The sequence below is a fragment of the Manis pentadactyla genome, chromosome 15, assembly GCF_030020395.1.
Source record: "Manis pentadactyla isolate mManPen7 chromosome 15, mManPen7.hap1, whole genome shotgun sequence".
NCBI lineage: Eukaryota > Metazoa > Chordata > Mammalia > Pholidota > Manidae > Manis > Manis pentadactyla.
The window spans coordinates 23,196,673-23,214,859 of NC_080033.1; the positions used below are offsets into that span (position 1 = coordinate 23,196,673).

The 18,187-nt window shown below is 42.1% G+C and overlaps 1 protein-coding gene across 3 annotated transcripts in view; it reads right to left on the bottom strand.

Annotated features, from left to right (window-relative positions):
* GPATCH1 (G-patch domain containing 1) overlaps positions 1–15,057 on the bottom strand; it is a 38,166-nt gene extending 23,109 nt beyond the window's left edge. For all 3 annotated transcript variants that reach the window (XM_036929926.2, XM_036929925.2, XM_057492810.1), the window contains exons 1-8: positions 14,903–15,057; positions 10,002–10,136; positions 6,790–6,875; positions 5,077–5,237; positions 4,374–4,471; positions 3,801–3,859; positions 3,172–3,414; positions 2,019–2,166 (exon numbers count right to left, since the gene is read on the bottom strand). In XM_036929926.2, the coding sequence (XP_036785821.2) occupies positions 2,019–2,166; positions 3,172–3,414; positions 3,801–3,859; positions 4,374–4,471; positions 5,077–5,237; positions 6,790–6,875; positions 10,002–10,136; positions 14,903–14,975 (1,003 nt within the window). In that variant the 5' untranslated portion in view covers positions 14,976–15,057. The remainder of the gene's footprint in view (positions 1–2,018; positions 2,167–3,171; positions 3,415–3,800; positions 3,860–4,373; positions 4,472–5,076; positions 5,238–6,789; positions 6,876–10,001; positions 10,137–14,902) is intronic.
* Positions 15,058–18,187: the final 3,130 nt, after the last annotated feature.

Below are 18,187 nucleotides of genomic sequence, written 5' to 3' on the forward strand. Positions count from 1 at the left end.
CAGTCACTTATAATGCAGTACGGCCCTATAACTATCTCCCCAACAAAACTACTGTTTGTACTTCAACACAATTTGAACTTTCATGCCAGCTTCTGGAAGTTCCTAAAAATTTTTAGGGTAATTTGGGATTAAATTTCACATTCTTGGAATTTTGTATTCTTTTAAAACCCAGCAATTTTACTTTTATGAATTCATTCTGAAGAAATAAACAGCAAATGTGCAAAATAAAAAGAGCCATAAGGGTATTTATTATTTTCTTATTCCCTATGGATCATGGAAAAAAATAAGAACAATTAAAAATCAACCACAAAGACCAGCTAAATGTAGATTCACTAAGTGAAAAACTAAAGATGTTGTGGCTAGGGGTGAGAGAAAGGAGGCAGCTGTGGGAAAGGGGACCAGAGCAGAGAGGGCGTAAGGGGACGCTGGGGAGCCTGGGGAGAGGCAGTGGCCAAAGCTTGGAGACTGGTTGGGGGAGGCAAGGGAACCAAAAGGTAAAGGTGTTACGTAAAGAAAAAGCCAAACATTTGGCTCAGAAGGCAGGTTTAAATATGTATGTTTATTAAAGGACACCAATTATTACATAATTAATATATTATGTTAATATCAGTTGTCATACAGTATTGTTAATGTATTGATACAATTAACGTAATTAACTCATGGGTTAATGTGATCTATAATATTGATTAGTAATACATTATAACACTTATATATCTTCTAAGTTACAAAAATAATACATAGTCTTAGTAAGAACTTTGAAAATATAGGTGAGCAAAAGGAAAAAAATAAAAGTAGCCCAATACCACCCTGACGTAACACCAGCTAACATTTGGGGTACACCCTTCCAGCAGCCTCTGTTAAGACCCTAGGTTCCTTTTGTGGAGCTGAAGACAGAGGGCATACACACAGAGGGCTTGCTGTGTGCCAGGCACATTCTAAATGGACGTTAAAATCTCAGTGTATGCCACTGTCATGCCCACTGTCCAGGCAAGGACGCTGAGGTACAGAGGTTAAGCATCTCACCCACTGTCACAGCTGATAAATGGGGAGAACCAACATCGGAACCCAGGCAGTCTGTCTTCAGAGTCTGTATTTACAACCATTAAACAAACTACCTCTAAAACCTGTTTTACGCCTGCTTTTTCTCTTCTAGAAATGTAAAACAGGCATCATTTGGGGGAGTGATGCTTGGATTACTTAGATTATTTCAACAGGCATGTTTTAGATATCTTATAAGAGATAGATCAAACTTTACAGCTAAAAATGCCTGAATAGATTGTTTTATCTTAGCTCTCACCTCCCTACTTTATTTAGGTAGCCATTATTGGTATGACCAAAGAGTAGGTATCATTTGCTCAGTCTTGGGGCAGGTACAGTGCCAAACACTGAGTTACGACATTTAATTCTCACAATGACGCCCAGAATGGATTTTATCTTCACTTTACAAATGACGTCCGGAGACATCACAAGCCTTGCCCAAGGTCACCCAGCTGGGCAGTGGAGACCTATGATCCAAACCAGACCTGACAGACTCCAAATCACACGCTTCTAATACCCATTCCACACTGTCTCCTCCCTATACCTTTTCTGGAAAGAAAAACTGAAATACGACTTAGAAACATAGGATCTGAATCATTACAGACTATGACTTAAAATTCAAGTTGTGTTAAGAGATGTCCACGAGCCCCGTAAGAGCCAGGGACTCAAGTGAGGAGACAGAGCTGCAGGCTCTCGGTATACCTCCCACATGGTCCCCACACCTGGCCTTCTGACCTGCTGCGTGAGCTGGCCTACTCAGCCCTGTATTGACAGCTGAGATTGGCTTTGACCTTAAGTCCTGCTTCTGTCCTACCTCCCACATCAGGTCTCTCTTTCTTGCCACTTGGTTTCTCACTCTGCATCTCTGACCACCAAACCCCTACTCCCCAGAGCCTGACACTTGGTATCAATCTCACAGTCACTCCTTTCTGATATCCTGACTCGGGGTCCTACCACTGGCTGTGGGTCACTGGGATTACCTTTCTGACGTTTATACTGCCTGGGTGCCGTCCAACCATAGAGTCCATCCCCAGGCTCTTCATCCTTCAAAACTGTGTCATACTTGGATAGAGTTTCTGTGGCGTAGATATCATCATCTTCCTCTTCCAGGGCACCAACACCAAAAGCCTTCAAAAACAAGGTTTCAAATTGAGCAATACAAGTTTTAGGGTATGTCTGCATTGAATGATAAAGCTACTTTAAGGATATGATTGAACAGACCACATCAGCACTGCATGATCACCAGAGAGAAGCGAATGGGGGACCTGGATTCACACACAAACCCAAGTCCTTTGGAAAACAACAACCAGCAGTGAATAGCATGCCTTGGCACTGGGCTGTACTCCAGGCCCAGCAGCAGCCATGGGTCTGTGTCCTAGCACAGGAAGAAGTGCGGAACACACCCAAGCAGCAGTGAGGAGGAGAAATGTGGCTTCTGGAAAGAGAAAGGCAGAATTTCATCTACTTAACTCAGTGTGGCCTGGGGTCAATGCTGGGGACCAGGGTCTGAAGACCACTCTAACAGCTGCTGTAAGAGCTCCTAATCTTTGTGGCCTCCAATAGGTATCACTTTTTCTTAAAGGCTTGGAAAACAACATGTACAGGAAAGCAAAGTAATAAAGAAACTTTCTAAATGAATGTAGGTAAGAACCTCTGAGTCCACTTAAGAGGACAGGCAATCAGTAAAAGCTATCCAACTCCTCAAAAGTAAAAAGCAAATCTCCCAAGTAAAATGCACACCCATGTTCTGACTTTGGGGCTGGCAGCACAGGAAACAGTCTGAGAGGCAGTTGGACCTGAGCCTGGAGAGGCAGACTGCAATTCAACTATTAACCAAATTTAAAACGTTTATGTGTGTTTTTCTGCTCAGCCCCACACAGGGGTGTGGGAAAGCAGACCTCACGCCTAGGAACACACAAACTCCACCAAGAACATCAGGTCACAGGATCCCAGGAGTACATACTGAGATCAGGAAGGTGTGGTTTACATGTCTTCAGAAAAGATCCTAAGAAAATATAACCACGGAAAAGTCTTCATGCAGGCAATGAATGAGTGCCTACTATAGAGCAAATATAACAGAGGGTATTCTCATTTGTCAATTGTTCCACGTTTATAAAACAGAAGAATTTTCACCTGGCCTGAAATTCCCAATTTTCGTCCTTTATTCATTCCAATTTCTCCAAGAAGATTGCTGCCACTCTCCTGTGCCCCACTGAAAAGATTAAAATGTTCTCCTGAAGTTCCAAACAATGCTTGGCGGGGGTCTAGGCCTTTGTAAGCCAGTCCATGTACGTTATCTTTAGATGTGAAATCTACAGGTGTGACATCTTTGGGAGCAAAGGTCACATTTTCCGGGAGGTAGTCATCATCTTCGTCCTATTTACAATGTTTAAAAAGCAGAATGCAGGTGAGTCATTGACTGATGAAAAGTAAGCCTATAAAATACCACTTTTAAATGTAGTGATTAATTCCAAACAGACCAACAACCATATTTTTTCTGCTATTACAAATCACTAAATCAAGTCCCTGAACAAATGATCCTAAACCAAACAACTCAATTTTACGAATCTGAACAGACTTGGGATATCTATAGTGATGGCATGTTGCTAAATACATTCTCTGACATAATGAGGCTAGTTTTAGGGCATGGGTATTTCACTGTAATGGGATCTCACTGATTTCTAAAACTGTTTCAGACCCTAAGATTCATAAGGTATCAGATACTATCATACCAAACTGAAGGTCATCCATCCATACAATACCTCAGATCCTTCAGAGCCTCCAGGGGGTAAGGCACAGCCGTAGATTTTCACACCAGGATCTATAAAAGAGATTTCAACTGCATCAGTCATGGCAACTGAAAATACAGAAACCTGACTTGCTGACACTTTTCAGAGGTGCATGGCTATGCTTACAGAAGATGTTACAGCTTTAGGGTCTGAGACCTATCCGTCACAAACTGTTTCCCACCAGCTCCAGCCCCATCTACGCTCTGGCAATAATGTGCTCAATGAGTAACCACTACTGTTCCAGCTCCACAGAGAACCCCAATCTACGGCTGCGTCCAAGAGTTCACTCTGGCTGGGGAGACCAAGGGCAAGAAATAAATAGAAAATAACCATGCAAAACTGTGACACGGTTTTGGCAAGAGTAGGAAACAGTTTCATATGCAGCTGGCAAGGACGTAAACTAGTACATTCTTCCAGAAAGCCGTTACACATTACACACAGAAAGCCTTAAAATACATGCACATCACATAACCCAACAGTTTTATTTCTATAAACATGCAACCATTAAAAAGTATGCTGCAGAATTATGACAATTGATCTACGTACCAGGTTTTTGTCGGCGTGGTCTTCTCTTCACTCGAGGGCCAATTCCTTGTCCTTCCTTCCAACCCATTTTTCTTAGCAATTCAAAACCAACAGATAATCTAGGACATCAAGGCATTGGAAATGAGCTTCTTTTTTTAACACTGAGGAGTAGTAGGAGACAAGCAGCCATTGAGCTCCTGCCCAGCTCATCACTTGTTCCTGACCCCTCCCTGCAGGGTGCCCCATCCATGTCAGAACTGCATGGCCCTGCCACGGTCACTCACACGACCCAGGAAGGGGCATATGGAGACTCTCAGTGGTCCCTGTCAAGCATGTGGCCTGTGAATCCATGAGAGCCTGAGACGGCCACATCAGGCCACAAGCCCAGGAGCAGAACAAGGAGATAGGCAGAAACAGAGGGTAGAGTGAGGCCAACAGGACAGAGCCTTTACAGCTTGTGAGGGGGTCAGGAGGAGGGAAGGCTGCCCGGTTCCTAGAAGTTCTCCAGCCTCTTGGAACCCCAGAAGCACAGCTAGTCACTAGAGCTCAAGAGCACTCCATGGAATTATAGTGCAAGATCCTCTTGGCAAAAACACCCTCTTGCACTCAAGCTATTCTAAGCAGGCTTCTCCTACTTGCTAACAAACCATCTCCAGTAAGATCATTGTTTATATGCAAATCAGTGATGTCAAGATCAGAAAAATCAAATTTAAATTCTTCTTACTTGGCTGGTGTTATGAGGTCATCAAGCAGAGTAGCTCCAGGAATGGGGGCAGTAGCAGCTGCTAGCTGCCTGGCCTTTTCTCGTATTCTGTCTTTGGTTTTGGAAGCAAAATCATCTGTGGTAACAATTGCCTTAGGTGCTATCCCAAATTCACTAAGATCCTAAAAAAAAAATTCAAACAGAATTACTTACATTATTTGGACAGTGACTAACCATGATACATCATACAGCTTTATTTATTTAAAAACAAAAAGTTAAAAGCACAATGTTGGGTTAGGGATTAGGGGAACAACTGACTTCACACACTAACTCTGGAATCCTCACATAAGCTAAGATAGCAGATGAGGACAGGCCATGAGTGGCCACTCAGTGAGGACACAACAGGCACAGCCAAGCTAAGACAGGAAGTAATTACAATATACTAATTACTTCTACAGAAGAAACTGTCCATGTTCTTCTCAGACAGTATTTCAAAGGTCAGTGTGAAGGGGGCAAATCTGACAGTCAAAACCAGCAAGCAGTCGTGAGCACCTGCATGCTGGGCCTGAGGTAAGTGCTTCTGCATTTCCTGCTGGCTGCCTAACCAATGGCTGTTGTCCTGTCCTCTTCCTCAGAGCCCTGACATTGTCCAGGCAAATGCCTTCCTTTCCCCACCAAGCACTTCCGCTTCAGAGAGGAGTCCTGATGTGTGCATGCTGGGGCAGGGGATGGTTAGGGAGGGGTGGGGCTCATGTCTGCTCTAAGCCAGTCATTTTGATCCCATTTCCCTTGCCTTATAAGGATTGCCTTAAGAGTGAGCAAGTAAACAATTTGCCTGAGCAGATGTGAGGGAAAATCCACTGTAGGACTTATGAAAATGGTTTCTTTGCTCTCAAGAGAAGACACCAAGAAGAAAGTCCTCCTTCCACTGGATAATATCATCCTGGATATGCCATCTGGGACTACCACAGCCACCTTGCAAACACAAGGAGAGCTGGCACAAGGCCAAGCTGACATGCAGAAGATAACTAGGAGAGAACCTGGGTCCTCACTGGCATCTAGACTTGTTGCTCTACGAGATGTGCTTCCTGATAGATTGTCCTAGTCAAATATGAAGGGGACCTCCCTTTGCCTCTTACATGCAGCCTAAAGCATGCTGATATAAGTATTTTATTTAAACTTTTCCACAAATGAATCCATGAGTAGACTTTAGGGTAACAGAGGTTTACTTCTAAAACAAAATGGAGCACACCATGCAGGCTGGTGGAACCACTTTAGAACCCTCCACCAGCCCCATTTACCCTAAGAAACTGGCAGTCAGTGTTGCTGTGAGGATGTGCCCAGAGCCCACACATGGCCCCCTTTCATTCCTTTCTCTAATCTACTCACTCACTGGTCCTTATACTGCAGTGTGCACAAGAGTTACTAAGGAAGGTAGTAGACGTGGCTACAGGGATTCTGTACTTCTGGGGCAACTGGGGCTTTTTCAAATAAATTTCCCTGTACATGACTTCCCCCTTATACTCTTGACTTTGGAAACTGGCCCCAGAATAAGGCATTCCTCCAGTGAACAAGAATCCATTGATGTACAGGGCACTAGAGTCCAAACACCTAAAAGATACAGCCTTACAAAGAGGAAATCGTACATTGGCCTTTCTGGGAGAGAGAAGGTGCCACAATAAGCAGTACCCACATCCCACCAGTTAACTGGCAATTAAAGTTCTGCACACCCACCTCTTCATCCATAAAATCTTCAGGACCAAGAACAGATTTGTCTGCTCTGTTCTGTCGTGAAGACACGAAGGAAGAGGGTGTCCATCCTTGAAAGAAAAGTTTAGAATATTACAATCCTAGATAGTATTTTGGTTTATAACTAAATAATTAAATAACATGTATGGATTGAAAATTCCCAATAACTAAAAAATCTTAGCTACTTCCCATCTCATGGCTCACACAGACGTAATATACCACCTAAACCTCTTATTAATCCCCATACCCCCTATTGTCAGAACTTAGTAGATAGTGAGGTTTCTCCTTAAGGATTGGAACCAAGAGAAACCAAATTATGCACTGAAAGTTAAACCGTGAAAGCGCCTTAAGGAGATCTGTGCAGAAATATGCAAGGTCCTCCTAAAAGGCAGGACCACTCTGAGACCAGCAAGACAGCAACATAGAGTAACATACCAACATATCAGAAAAGCAGTATTTCAGGGCCCATTAGTCAGCCATGAAAGGATGGCTAAGGAGTCACAGAAGCACTGGTGCCCTGGCCAGAGGACTCAGCCTGGCTAGTCTAAGGGCAGGCAATGGCCATACCAGGCCCCCAATTCCACTAAATACCTAAGTCCTATGACTAACATCCCTGTTCCCCACACATGGTCACCAAGAATGTGTTGTGCCTACAGACAGAGAATGCTCTGGAGGTCAAAGGTACAATATCCCCCCTTATCCACAGGGGATACATTCCGAGACCTCCAAGTGAATGCCTAAAACCACAGATAGGACCGAACCCTATATAGACTGTTTTTCCTGTACATCCACACCTATGATAAAGTTTGATTTACAATTTAGGAATAATAAGAGATTAACCACAACAACAAATAATAAAATAGAGCAAATAATTAAAATATTTTAATAACAAAAAATAGAATAAAATACTGTAATGAAGTGATGTGAATGTGGTCTCTCTCTCAAAGTACTTTCTGTTCTGCACTCACCCTTCTTCTTCCTCCTGATGACATGAGATGATAAATGCCCACAAGATGAGATGAAGTAAGTGAATGATGTACCGTTGTGATTTAGTGTTGGGCACTACTGACCTTCTGACAGTAGGTCAGAAGGACCATGTGCTTCTGGACTGCAGCTGACTGCAGAAAGCAAAACCATGGATAAGGGGGGACTACTCTGTCTATAATCCTCTAAGATAAACATTTTTAGTTTTCTTTAAGAGTGACAAACCTCTTTTCTGATTTCCTGTAAGAATCTTGTGGAGCTGAGGAGTATGGGGCAGATTGACTCTTGGTAGGTAGGTGAATCAGATTTTGGGGCCGACCTGGGAGATCCTCCAGGACAGGGAAAATCAGCTCTCCCACGCAATATCCTGGGCCCAGCAACCTTCCTCCACCTTGGATTTGTATAGTCTTTGCCCTACTTCTGCACAGTCCTTGAATCTGTCGATCCCAATGGTAAATAGATAGTCCAGTATATTAACATATCACAGTCTACCTAATTGTTTGAGCTGGTCTTACTTTTTAATTACAATATACAGCACAGTTATAATTAAAACCATCGACAATGTGTTACTTCTTTCTTCACAAACCTTACTGCCATGTTTAACATTTTAGTAAGTGTGCTACTTTTAGTTACCTTACTTTGCTTTTCTTAACAACAAGGCTGAAGACTCACAGACTCCAAGAATGGACTAGTGGTTACCAAAGGGGAGGGGTGTGGGAGGGCAGATGGGGAGGGACAGAGAAGGGGATTGAAGGGTATTATGTTTAGTATACATGGTGTGAGGACTCACGGGGAAGGCAGTGTAGCACAGAGAAGGCACGTAATGGATCTGTGGCATCTTACCACACTGATGGACACTGACTGCATTGGGGTATGGGTGGGCACTTGGTAATATGGGTCAATGTAGTAACCACTACATTGAAACCTTCATAAGAGTGTATATCAACAATACCTTAATAAAAAAAAAAAATCAAGGAAAAAATAAACAAAAAAAAAAAGAATCCCATTTTTAGCTTTAAAAAAATCACAGAAGTAGGATGTGTTAGAATTGCCTGATCTTTGACTATGAGAATGCAGATAGATAGCTTTAATTTTTTGTAATTTATTATTTGAGTTGGCTTATTTTTATACATGTTAAAATATTTAATTTTGTCCAGTGAAGTCCTTTAGAAAACAGCTGAGGTATAAAGAGCAGGCAAGAAAATGGTATTCACGCATATTAATTTTTAGAATTTTCCTTAGTTCCATTATGTGGATTATAAAAAATAATTGACAGTGGACCATTATAGTGCATTCTTTAGTTTGAAAAAAAAAAAAATAATAATAATAATAAGGCTGAATATTCCATAAAGCATTTCGATATCCTCTGAAATAAACTCATCAAATACGTCCATCATTTGCTCATTTGCTCATGATCATTAGACATGCTGGATAGTGAATTTTAATCAACTTATTTACCTCAACTATTTTTCTTATATGGCCTTTTGTCTTTTTTTTCCTGTATTGTTTTATTTTACTACTGTTGTTGTGTACAAGTTACTTTTTAAAATATACATAAAAGATCTGTTCCATTTGGTTCTTAATAATTGCTACATAAGTTAATCTGTTCATCTTCCATTCGTATCTGAGATATATCAAGTTATTTTCTTCCAGTTTCTGTATTAAAATATCTTAAAAACATACATTAAACAATACAGAATTTATCATATGGCACAATGTGAAAATTTTAATTGATTTTCCTCCTGGTTGAGGCGTGTACTGACAAGTGACAATGTGGTCCCCAGTGCTAGGAGAGAGCACCTCTGACCCTCAGTGGCCTCATGTACAAAACGGCTGTGACACCTGTGCTCCCAAGTCACTGAGTTGTGAGAGATGATGTTAACTGAGTCAATCCACGTGAAAGCACTTTGTGCATGGCAAGATGCAACATAAACTCTAAGTCACTGTCATCATTTAATCATCTGGTTAGAATGTATCTATTTTTTTCTTAAGTGAAAGAAAACTCTTTCACCTTCAGGTTGTAATCAGTGAACAGCACACAGTTGACTCTGGAAACATTCCAAACATTCAAAGAACACAAAAGAATACAGTGTATGTACAAATGTTTAAAGAAGTTTTTCAAAAAGGAAGAGGTGGGGAGAGGGAATCAATTTTATGATATTCCAAACATTTGTTTTAGCGGTATCATTTAGCTATGAGTAGGAAAATCATACCTTCTTTTGAGCCAACAGTGTTGAAGTATCCAGCAGAGAAACCCCCACTAAAGGCTCCATGAAATCGTTTATACCTTCCTTTTTCATCTCTGACAGTCTGATCCTGAAGAGGAATGGGTTTCTTTGGTCTTTCACCTTAAACAAAAAAAAATTATTTTTGAATGAGGAGAGAAGGGGAATCAGAAAAAATTCAGGGAAAATGTCATTTCTTTAACATAATGAATTGTTCCCTTCCTGTAACCTCAAATACAACAATTGTAATTAAGTTGCTATTCCTAGACTTTCCTAGCTTTAGTTTACAAAGCAATATATTTTATCAAGCTTCTCTGTAGTTCTAAGACAATTATAGGTATCTCTTATTTATATTATTAGAAATATGTTTTAGCAAAAGTGGCCTGCTTTTCCCACTCAATTCCATTAGGAAAACTGAATCACATTGTGAGGGAAGGTTCAAACAGATAGAGGTGAAATCTGCTGACAGTAAAGGAGGCAAATTGCTGGGATGGCACATGGCAAGCAGAGGTTTGCAACGCAAGAAACACTCTTATATCTCTTCTAGAGTTTTGCAGCATGCCAACTCAAGTATTTTTCTTTGGCATTACCCATTTTCCCCAAATATTAAGAGTTTATTTCTGACAATCTCCTGATTCCATATTTACTGTTCTTTAAGGTTATTTTCTTTTCCTACTTTGCTGAAATTGGTTGGGTTGCCACATCACACAAGCAAAAAGGAATTCATTCTTAGCCTAGTCTAAAAATTCCTGAGGTTTAAAGTTTCAGGTACTGTGATGCAAATTTCTCCCTGATTTTATCAACTCCAATTCAAAATTCTGAATCTATTTAAAATAAAAAATATACTATCAAGTTATTTTCAAACATTCAATACAGAAAGCAAGTTATACAGTAGTTAAGGGCATGGATTAAGAGTCACAGCAGTCTGGATTTTAAAGCCAACTCCACCTTTACAGCCCTGGGACTTTGGTCACCTTAACGTCTCTGTGCCTCCATTTCCTCATCTGTGAAATGGGAATGACACTAACAGTAATATCTATTTCATAGTATTATTATGTAATTTGGTAAGATAATCCCTGTATAGTACTTAGCAAGAAGAAGAACACACAATATATAGTTTTGATGTAGTTATTGCTATTATTATTCTATACAGTAGTTAAGATATGTCCTAAAGTCCATGTGTACCTGCTATTCAATAATTAAATCAGTTCCTAATATTGTGGAACAAAAACTAAAGGAACTTCCAGCCTCATAATCCTAAATTTTTACTTGCAGCTTATAAAATCTTTAAGTCATTTCTGGGGTAAAACCCACAGCAAGGTAGTCAAGAGCTCAGGTTCCAAAGACCAGGAGATCTGGGTTCAAATTCCCCTACCCTACCACTTGCTAGCTTTGTGAACTTGGGCAAGTTACTCATTTCTCTAAGTTCCAGCTTCACAACTGTAAAATTAGGGTACTAACAGAGCCTATCTTGTAGGGGGATGCTAAGGATTAAATATGATGTGCAGAGAGCTGAGCACCATGCCTGGTCACAGTGAAGCTCGGTTAATATCAGCTATAATTTCATTTCACAGGAAAGAACTGAATTATGACTCGGGTCCCACCGTCCAGGAATTTCACCATGTCTTAGAAGAGCAGTACTCATACTCCATTATGCACCCACACCTGGCATGATTCTTGGCTATGGTGGGGTTTCTCAACCTCAGCACTACTGACTGTTTGTGCGGGACAGTTCTTTGTTGTTGGGGATGGTCTTGTGCACCATGACGTTTAGTAGCCACTAGATGCCAGTAGCAACACCCCTACTCCACACCCACAAGCCTGACAACCAAACCCATCTCTAGACATCTTCAAATGCCACTCCTCATTGAGAACCACTGGGTTAAGGTGAGAGAGGGCAAGTCCCGCCAACACTAGGTGCTACCCTTGCTGATCTGGAAGGGGAGATAAGGTCTTCAGACAACCAAGCAGAATCTGTGCTGGCAGATGATGAGGGCCAACCAGAGCAGGGTCCCACAGGGCTCCTGTGGAGGAGGCATCACCTCTAACCACAGCATGGGAAAACTCCAGGAAAGATGTGGCATTTTAGCCAGGCTCTCTTATAATATTGCTGTTACTAACAACTAACCCCTTCTTTACACACATATTATCTTATTTGTCATAGCCTGATAAAAATGCTCTGGTTGAGTAACTGCTATAAGGTCCACAGCTAATAAACACAAACCTGAAATGAGATCTCAACTCTGCCTCCAAGCCAGGCACGCCACCCATACTCATCATCCCTCACTCATCCCTGACAAAAGTTTACTGATGGCCTTACCAAGGAAGCAGCCCTGTCCCAGACCCTGAGGGTGGAAAACTAAACACAATTCCATTCCTGTTCTCAGAGTGCTCAGAGCCAAGCAGGGGAGACGTACATGTATAGGAACTCTTCTGACAATGTGCAAAGACCACATCACAGTCACCCTAGGAATGAGCAGAATTTGATGGGTGCAGATGGGGACACAATTCCCCACATAGACATTAACTCCATCAGTAAACAGGAGGTCTAAACAGGTAACGTCAGATGTTTAAAAATAGTAGTCTAGTCTGACTGGAGGACAAGGAGGGAATAGAAGATGGGACCTAAAGGACAGAGTACAAAGGACCTTAAAAATGGTGCTGCAAGGACTGGTATGTCCTGTGGGTGGTGCAAGCCATAAATAGCTTTAAGTGAGAGAGTCACAGCATCAAGGAGGAAAGTAGTTTTAAAATTAATCTGGGTACAGGCTGAGCTGGAGATGAGAATTCTAGAGCCCTTGTAAGTATCTAAGGAAAGAGTAGATAAGTACTGGCGGCCCCTTCCTTCCAGATCAGAGGGCCTATGTGTCTATGGCTCTCTATGTCCTAAGTAGTGTCCCTCCAGTACCAATGTTTCTCTAACCTATCATTAAACCTTCCAAGCAGGAAGTAAAAGTGATTATTGGTCTAGTATGTTATGTTATAAAATGTACTCAGAGTGCATTCAGACTTCAAAGTGCTTAGGAAACAACTGATCTTCAAAAACTTCTAATACTGAGAAGTTAAAGGGTGATTTTAGGCCAGAAAAAAAAAATGTCTGCAAATCAAATGCCCTCCCTTCCACTTCAAAAGCATAGTTAGACTATTAGGCTTAATTTCAGATTTTGTGCATCATCAAAACAGGAAGAATTGGAAACACATAGGTCAAATAGTTTGCAATTTATGTCATTTTATAAGGAAACAACTGTGAAACCAGAAATATAGAAATGGTATGAATAGCTGCCTACCACAGCTGTAATAACCTCCACCCATGCATGTTTAACACCTGCCCTCTTCCTGCATAGCTAAATTCTAACCAGTTTGCAAGGGATCCAATCCTGTGTTCTCAGGTTTTCTTGTTACCTTGTGTAGGTTATTTCCTGTCTACATCACATACTTCAGCACTTGCAAACCTTGTACTTTTATTCTCCTCAAACAAAGGATCTTTGTCAACAAATTCTTTGAGATCACGGGGTGATGTGTTTGTCAGTAAAATAATATAATATTGAGCTGACTAAAGAACTAAAATCTGAAATGAAGGCCCTACAAATGATGACCCTGCCCTACCCACACTCTGGTTCCATAATTGGAGAAAGGATCTGATAAATTTAAAGTTGAAAGGACTTTAAAGTCAATGTTTTAGGGAACTGAGGATGTTGAATGTGGTACAGAAATGCCTCAGAGAAAATTGAAGAGCTGTCTTCAAATACATAAGCAGTTCTCAGAAGACTATTTGTCTTTGGTAAGCAAAGGGCAGCAATGCATCCAGTATCTGGCAGTTTTTAATGATTAGAACTTTGTAGGGAATAAAAGGGTTATCAGTGGAAAAGTCCCAGAAGAAGTACAACCAATCTGGCAGAATGTGGTCAGGGTGGGAAAAAGATCTCACTAACAAAAGGTCTGCAAGTAACTCCTAGTCCCCATACTTCTTGGTCTTTTGCACAGGACTAGCACTGTCATTAGTCTTTATTGCGCACTCAGACATACTCTGCTAAACAAATCAAGTTATTAAGTGGATCAGAACAGAAACATGGGAAAGAACCTTGCTTCTTCTTGCCCTTACGCTCACATTCCACCAGCAAGTCGCGTTCTTATACTCTGCTTTCAAATATACCTAGATCCAGATCACTGCTTACCGCTCCCACCGCTAACACTCCAACCCAAGCCATCAGCTCCAGACCTTTTTGCTAATCTCCCTGCTTTACTTCTGCCCACCCCAACCCGCCTATTCTCAAAATCAAGGATAGAATAACCTTACAAATATACGCATCTCCCTTGTGTAAAACCCCCCATTGACTCTCCTACACTTAGTACAAAATCCAAACTCCCTTACCATACCAAGTAAGATCTAGCCCCTGCTTCCCGCTTTGACATGATCTTCTACCAGTCTCCCCCTTGTGTCATCTGCTCCACCAACACCAGTCCTGCCTGTCCCTCAATTTGCCAAACTGTCTCCGACTTCGGAGACTTTGCACTTGCTGTTTGCTCTGCCTGAAACGCTCTTACCCCCAGATCTTCGTATGCATGGTTCCTTTCTGTTCCAAGGCTGAGCTCAAACCTCCTTTCCTCAGGGAGGTATTGCCTAACCACCCCACCCCATCCCCCACTCTCACACGAGCCTGTATCTTCATCTCTCTATTTCCCATCCCTCTGGGTCTTTCATCTGTCCCTCCAGAACGTGAGCACCCCGAAAGCGCACCCCTTTCTCGTGGCTGTTCCCAGACCCCATGCCCAGCGAGCCCTTTCCCCAGGACCAGAGAAGGCCCGACACAAAGTTGTGCGGCTTTTCGCCGCATACTGGAGCCCCCAGCCTGTTTCCCACAGGCGCCGGCGACTGATTTGGCCCGCACCTTCTTCCAGGGGCTCCAGGCCCGTCCCATAGCTGACAAAGTCCTCATCGCTGTCACTGCCCCGCGCCGCCATCCTGCTCCCTTCAGGACTCCGCCCCTTCGCTACGGAGGCCTCGGCAGGCCAAGTGCCTTCCGCTCTTTTTCATCCGCGAACCTAGTAATTCTCTGAGCGCAGGTGCAGGAAAGTGCCCACATTGCCTGGCATGCCTGTCGCCTCCGATCTGCGCCTGGGAGTCTTCAGACCCGTCTTGTGGGAGGCGGACCCCAGCAGGAGTTGCCTCGGAGGTTTTGGCAGTCACGAAAGCTCATCCTAGCTCCGCCAGGAGCTGGTCAGGAGGAGGCACCAGGGACAAGCTGGAGGCCATCCAGCTATCCGGCTGCAAGGCAGGTTCTCGGAGATGTCTGCCCATCCCCCACCCTCAGGTCTCTGACCACACCCGCCTTTTGCCTCCAGGCAAACCCTGTTTCCCTCGGTCCCACCACCACCCGCTAGGTCGCACCCCGCCACCTGCCGGGAAAATGCCAGTGCTTCCAAATACACACACACACAAATACAGTAGATTGCACCCTTAGGTTTGCGTAAGTAGAGTCCCCTTTCAGACCTCTGGAAGGATTCAGACACGGAAACCCGGATGCCATGGTAAAGGCACCTCGCGGCAACACTTGGTCTGAGAGAAAAAATGAAGGAAGAAGAGAATGAAAGAAAAGGGAAAAAAGGGGGGGCGGGGGGGTTTGGGGCAAGCAGGGAGAGAAAAACAGGACTAGAGAGCGAGACAAAGGAAAAAGGAAATAAAAGTGAAAAGAGAAAGAAAGAATGGGGAAAGGAAAAGCAAGCAACAGGGAGCTGTGAGGTGGGGTAGCGACGCTGAGGGCTCCCTCATTGAACCTAAAGAAACATCTGTCAAGTGGGGTGCTATTGCACCTCAAAACTCCTTTTTACAGAAGAGAACGTTGAAGTTCATATAGTAAGGGCTGAGATGAAAACCAGAGCTGGAAGCTCGTTTTCAAAATAAGGGTCATAAGTCTGACTGAGTGGAAATCCCTAGGATGTTAAAATGTCCCTCCCACCCATCCCCCAGGCTTACTCTATTGGAATCTGTGGGAGCAGGGCTGTTGCTTGAGCTCTCCAAGCACTCTGACCCCAAGGCCTTTGCAATTCCCTCTTTCTTATGCTTGGAATGTTCCTCCCCCTGATAACAAAGGACTCTGCCTCACCGTCTTCAGGTCTCTGCTCAAAGGTTACTTTCTCAGTAAAGTCTTCTCTGACCCTGTTTAAAAAGCAATCCCCATCTGCTATACTCTCTGTTCCCCCTTACCCTACTTTGTATTTTTCTACCACTTATCACCTTTAACATTCTATATAATTTGATTTACTTATTTACTATGTCCCTCCCCATTGAAATGTAAGTACCACAAGGGCATAGGTTTGGACTGGTTTTACTTTTTTGTTTTTCTGTGTCCTCAGAGCTTAGAATAGTGCTTGGCATGTAGTAAGCAGGCAATAAATAATTTTGAAAAAAAAAAGAATAACTGATTAAATAAATCATGGCATATGACTTCAAAGGACAAAAGTTTTTTTTAAGACAGGTTTTAAAACATAGCTCCAAAATTATTTGACACGTCTCGCATCAAGTAGAGTCTATGTCCTCTCCCCTTGAATCTAGGCTCCACGCTTTGCTGGCCCATTTTGCAATCTCTGCTATTCCAGAATAAACCCATTTTGGCTAGTAAAACAACTGACTTATTTTAAGTTTAACACAGCCCATCACCTAACCCCAATCCCAGTTAACAATCAGCATCAATGACAGTCCCCAAGTAAGAACTGCTGAATTCAGTCACCTCCCAAAACCATAAGAGATAATAATAAAATGATTGTTCTTGTTTTAAGCCATTAAGATTTGGGGTAATTTGTTAACAGCTGTAGGTAACTGGAATAACCTATGTGATGAAAGACTGTAAAGTATTTTTTAAATGCTGATGAGGAATGATCTCCAACATGTTGAGTGAGCAAAACAGGGGATGAGACAAAGTACACTGGGGCTGAGGGAGAGCTGCCATTTATATTAAAAGAAAACATAATGGCCAAATTTATTGTGGCTATTACATACACAATGTAGGGACACAATATATCCACAAATATGCTGTAATATGCATAATATATCTCCAGTAAACTCCCCAAAGAAACCAGTGATGGATTGCCCCTGATAAAAGGAAATCAGGGTAGGAGGGATTTGAATATTTGCTTTTAGCTACATCCATGGTATTCTTTCCAAAACATTTTTATGTCAGTGGCTTGATTTTGATTTTAAAGTTTTTGTATATATTAGTACATCCTAATGTACAAAAAGAAAGTAATCGTTTTGTTTCTGGAAGCCCTGCAGGCCCCCAAGGTCATCATTTGACCATCGAGTGTGGTTGTGAATATCAATGTAGATAATAAAAGTAAAGAAGGTTGGGTGTTAATCCATATACTCAGACAAATTGTGAATGTCCATGATTTTATTTCTAGATCAACCAAACTAATTTTTTCATAGTTTATAGCTCCTAAGGAAAAACCCAGTAAATGTATTATTGGGAATTTTACTTAATTGGATTACTGACAATCATGAGCATTTGACAAAATGACAATAACCAACCTTTTCGACTCCTGACCACTGAGGTTCAGGGGACAAGGGGCCCTCCAAATTTCCTGTAACTTCCTCCAGGAGTGGCTCTCAGCTGTCTCCTAGGCATCTTTGGGAGTGACTTGAGGCTCCATCTGTGACCCTGGTCACTTACAACCCAGTACTTGATCCTTGGCTGCCGGAATCTAGAGACATGTGTTTTATGCAAAGCCGTAGCAGTGTAAATGCCACAGACCCTTCCGTTGTTACTTAGACATACATGCAAGAAGGCACAAATCTCAGGACCTTATCAAGAAACTGCAGATAGGAATTTGGGCTGAATCACCTAGGTGGGGAGCAATTTCTTCTTCATGGTCCACACAACAGTGTTGGCAGTGGAATGGTCACTCATGACTTACAAAAACACCTGCTCTCTGTACTGGGAAATCAACATCACTCTTTTTTTTTCTTATTGTGTTTTTTCATTGAACTATATATACAAAAAAGTGTACAAATCATAAGCACACAGTCTATGCATTTTTCCAAAGTGAACACACCCATGTAAGAATAAGCATATCAAGAAATAGAAAATTTTCAGGATCCCAGAAGCAATAATCCCAGAATAGACTAGTTTTGCCTGTTTTGTACTTTATGAGGAATCATACAGTATTTTGTCTGGTCC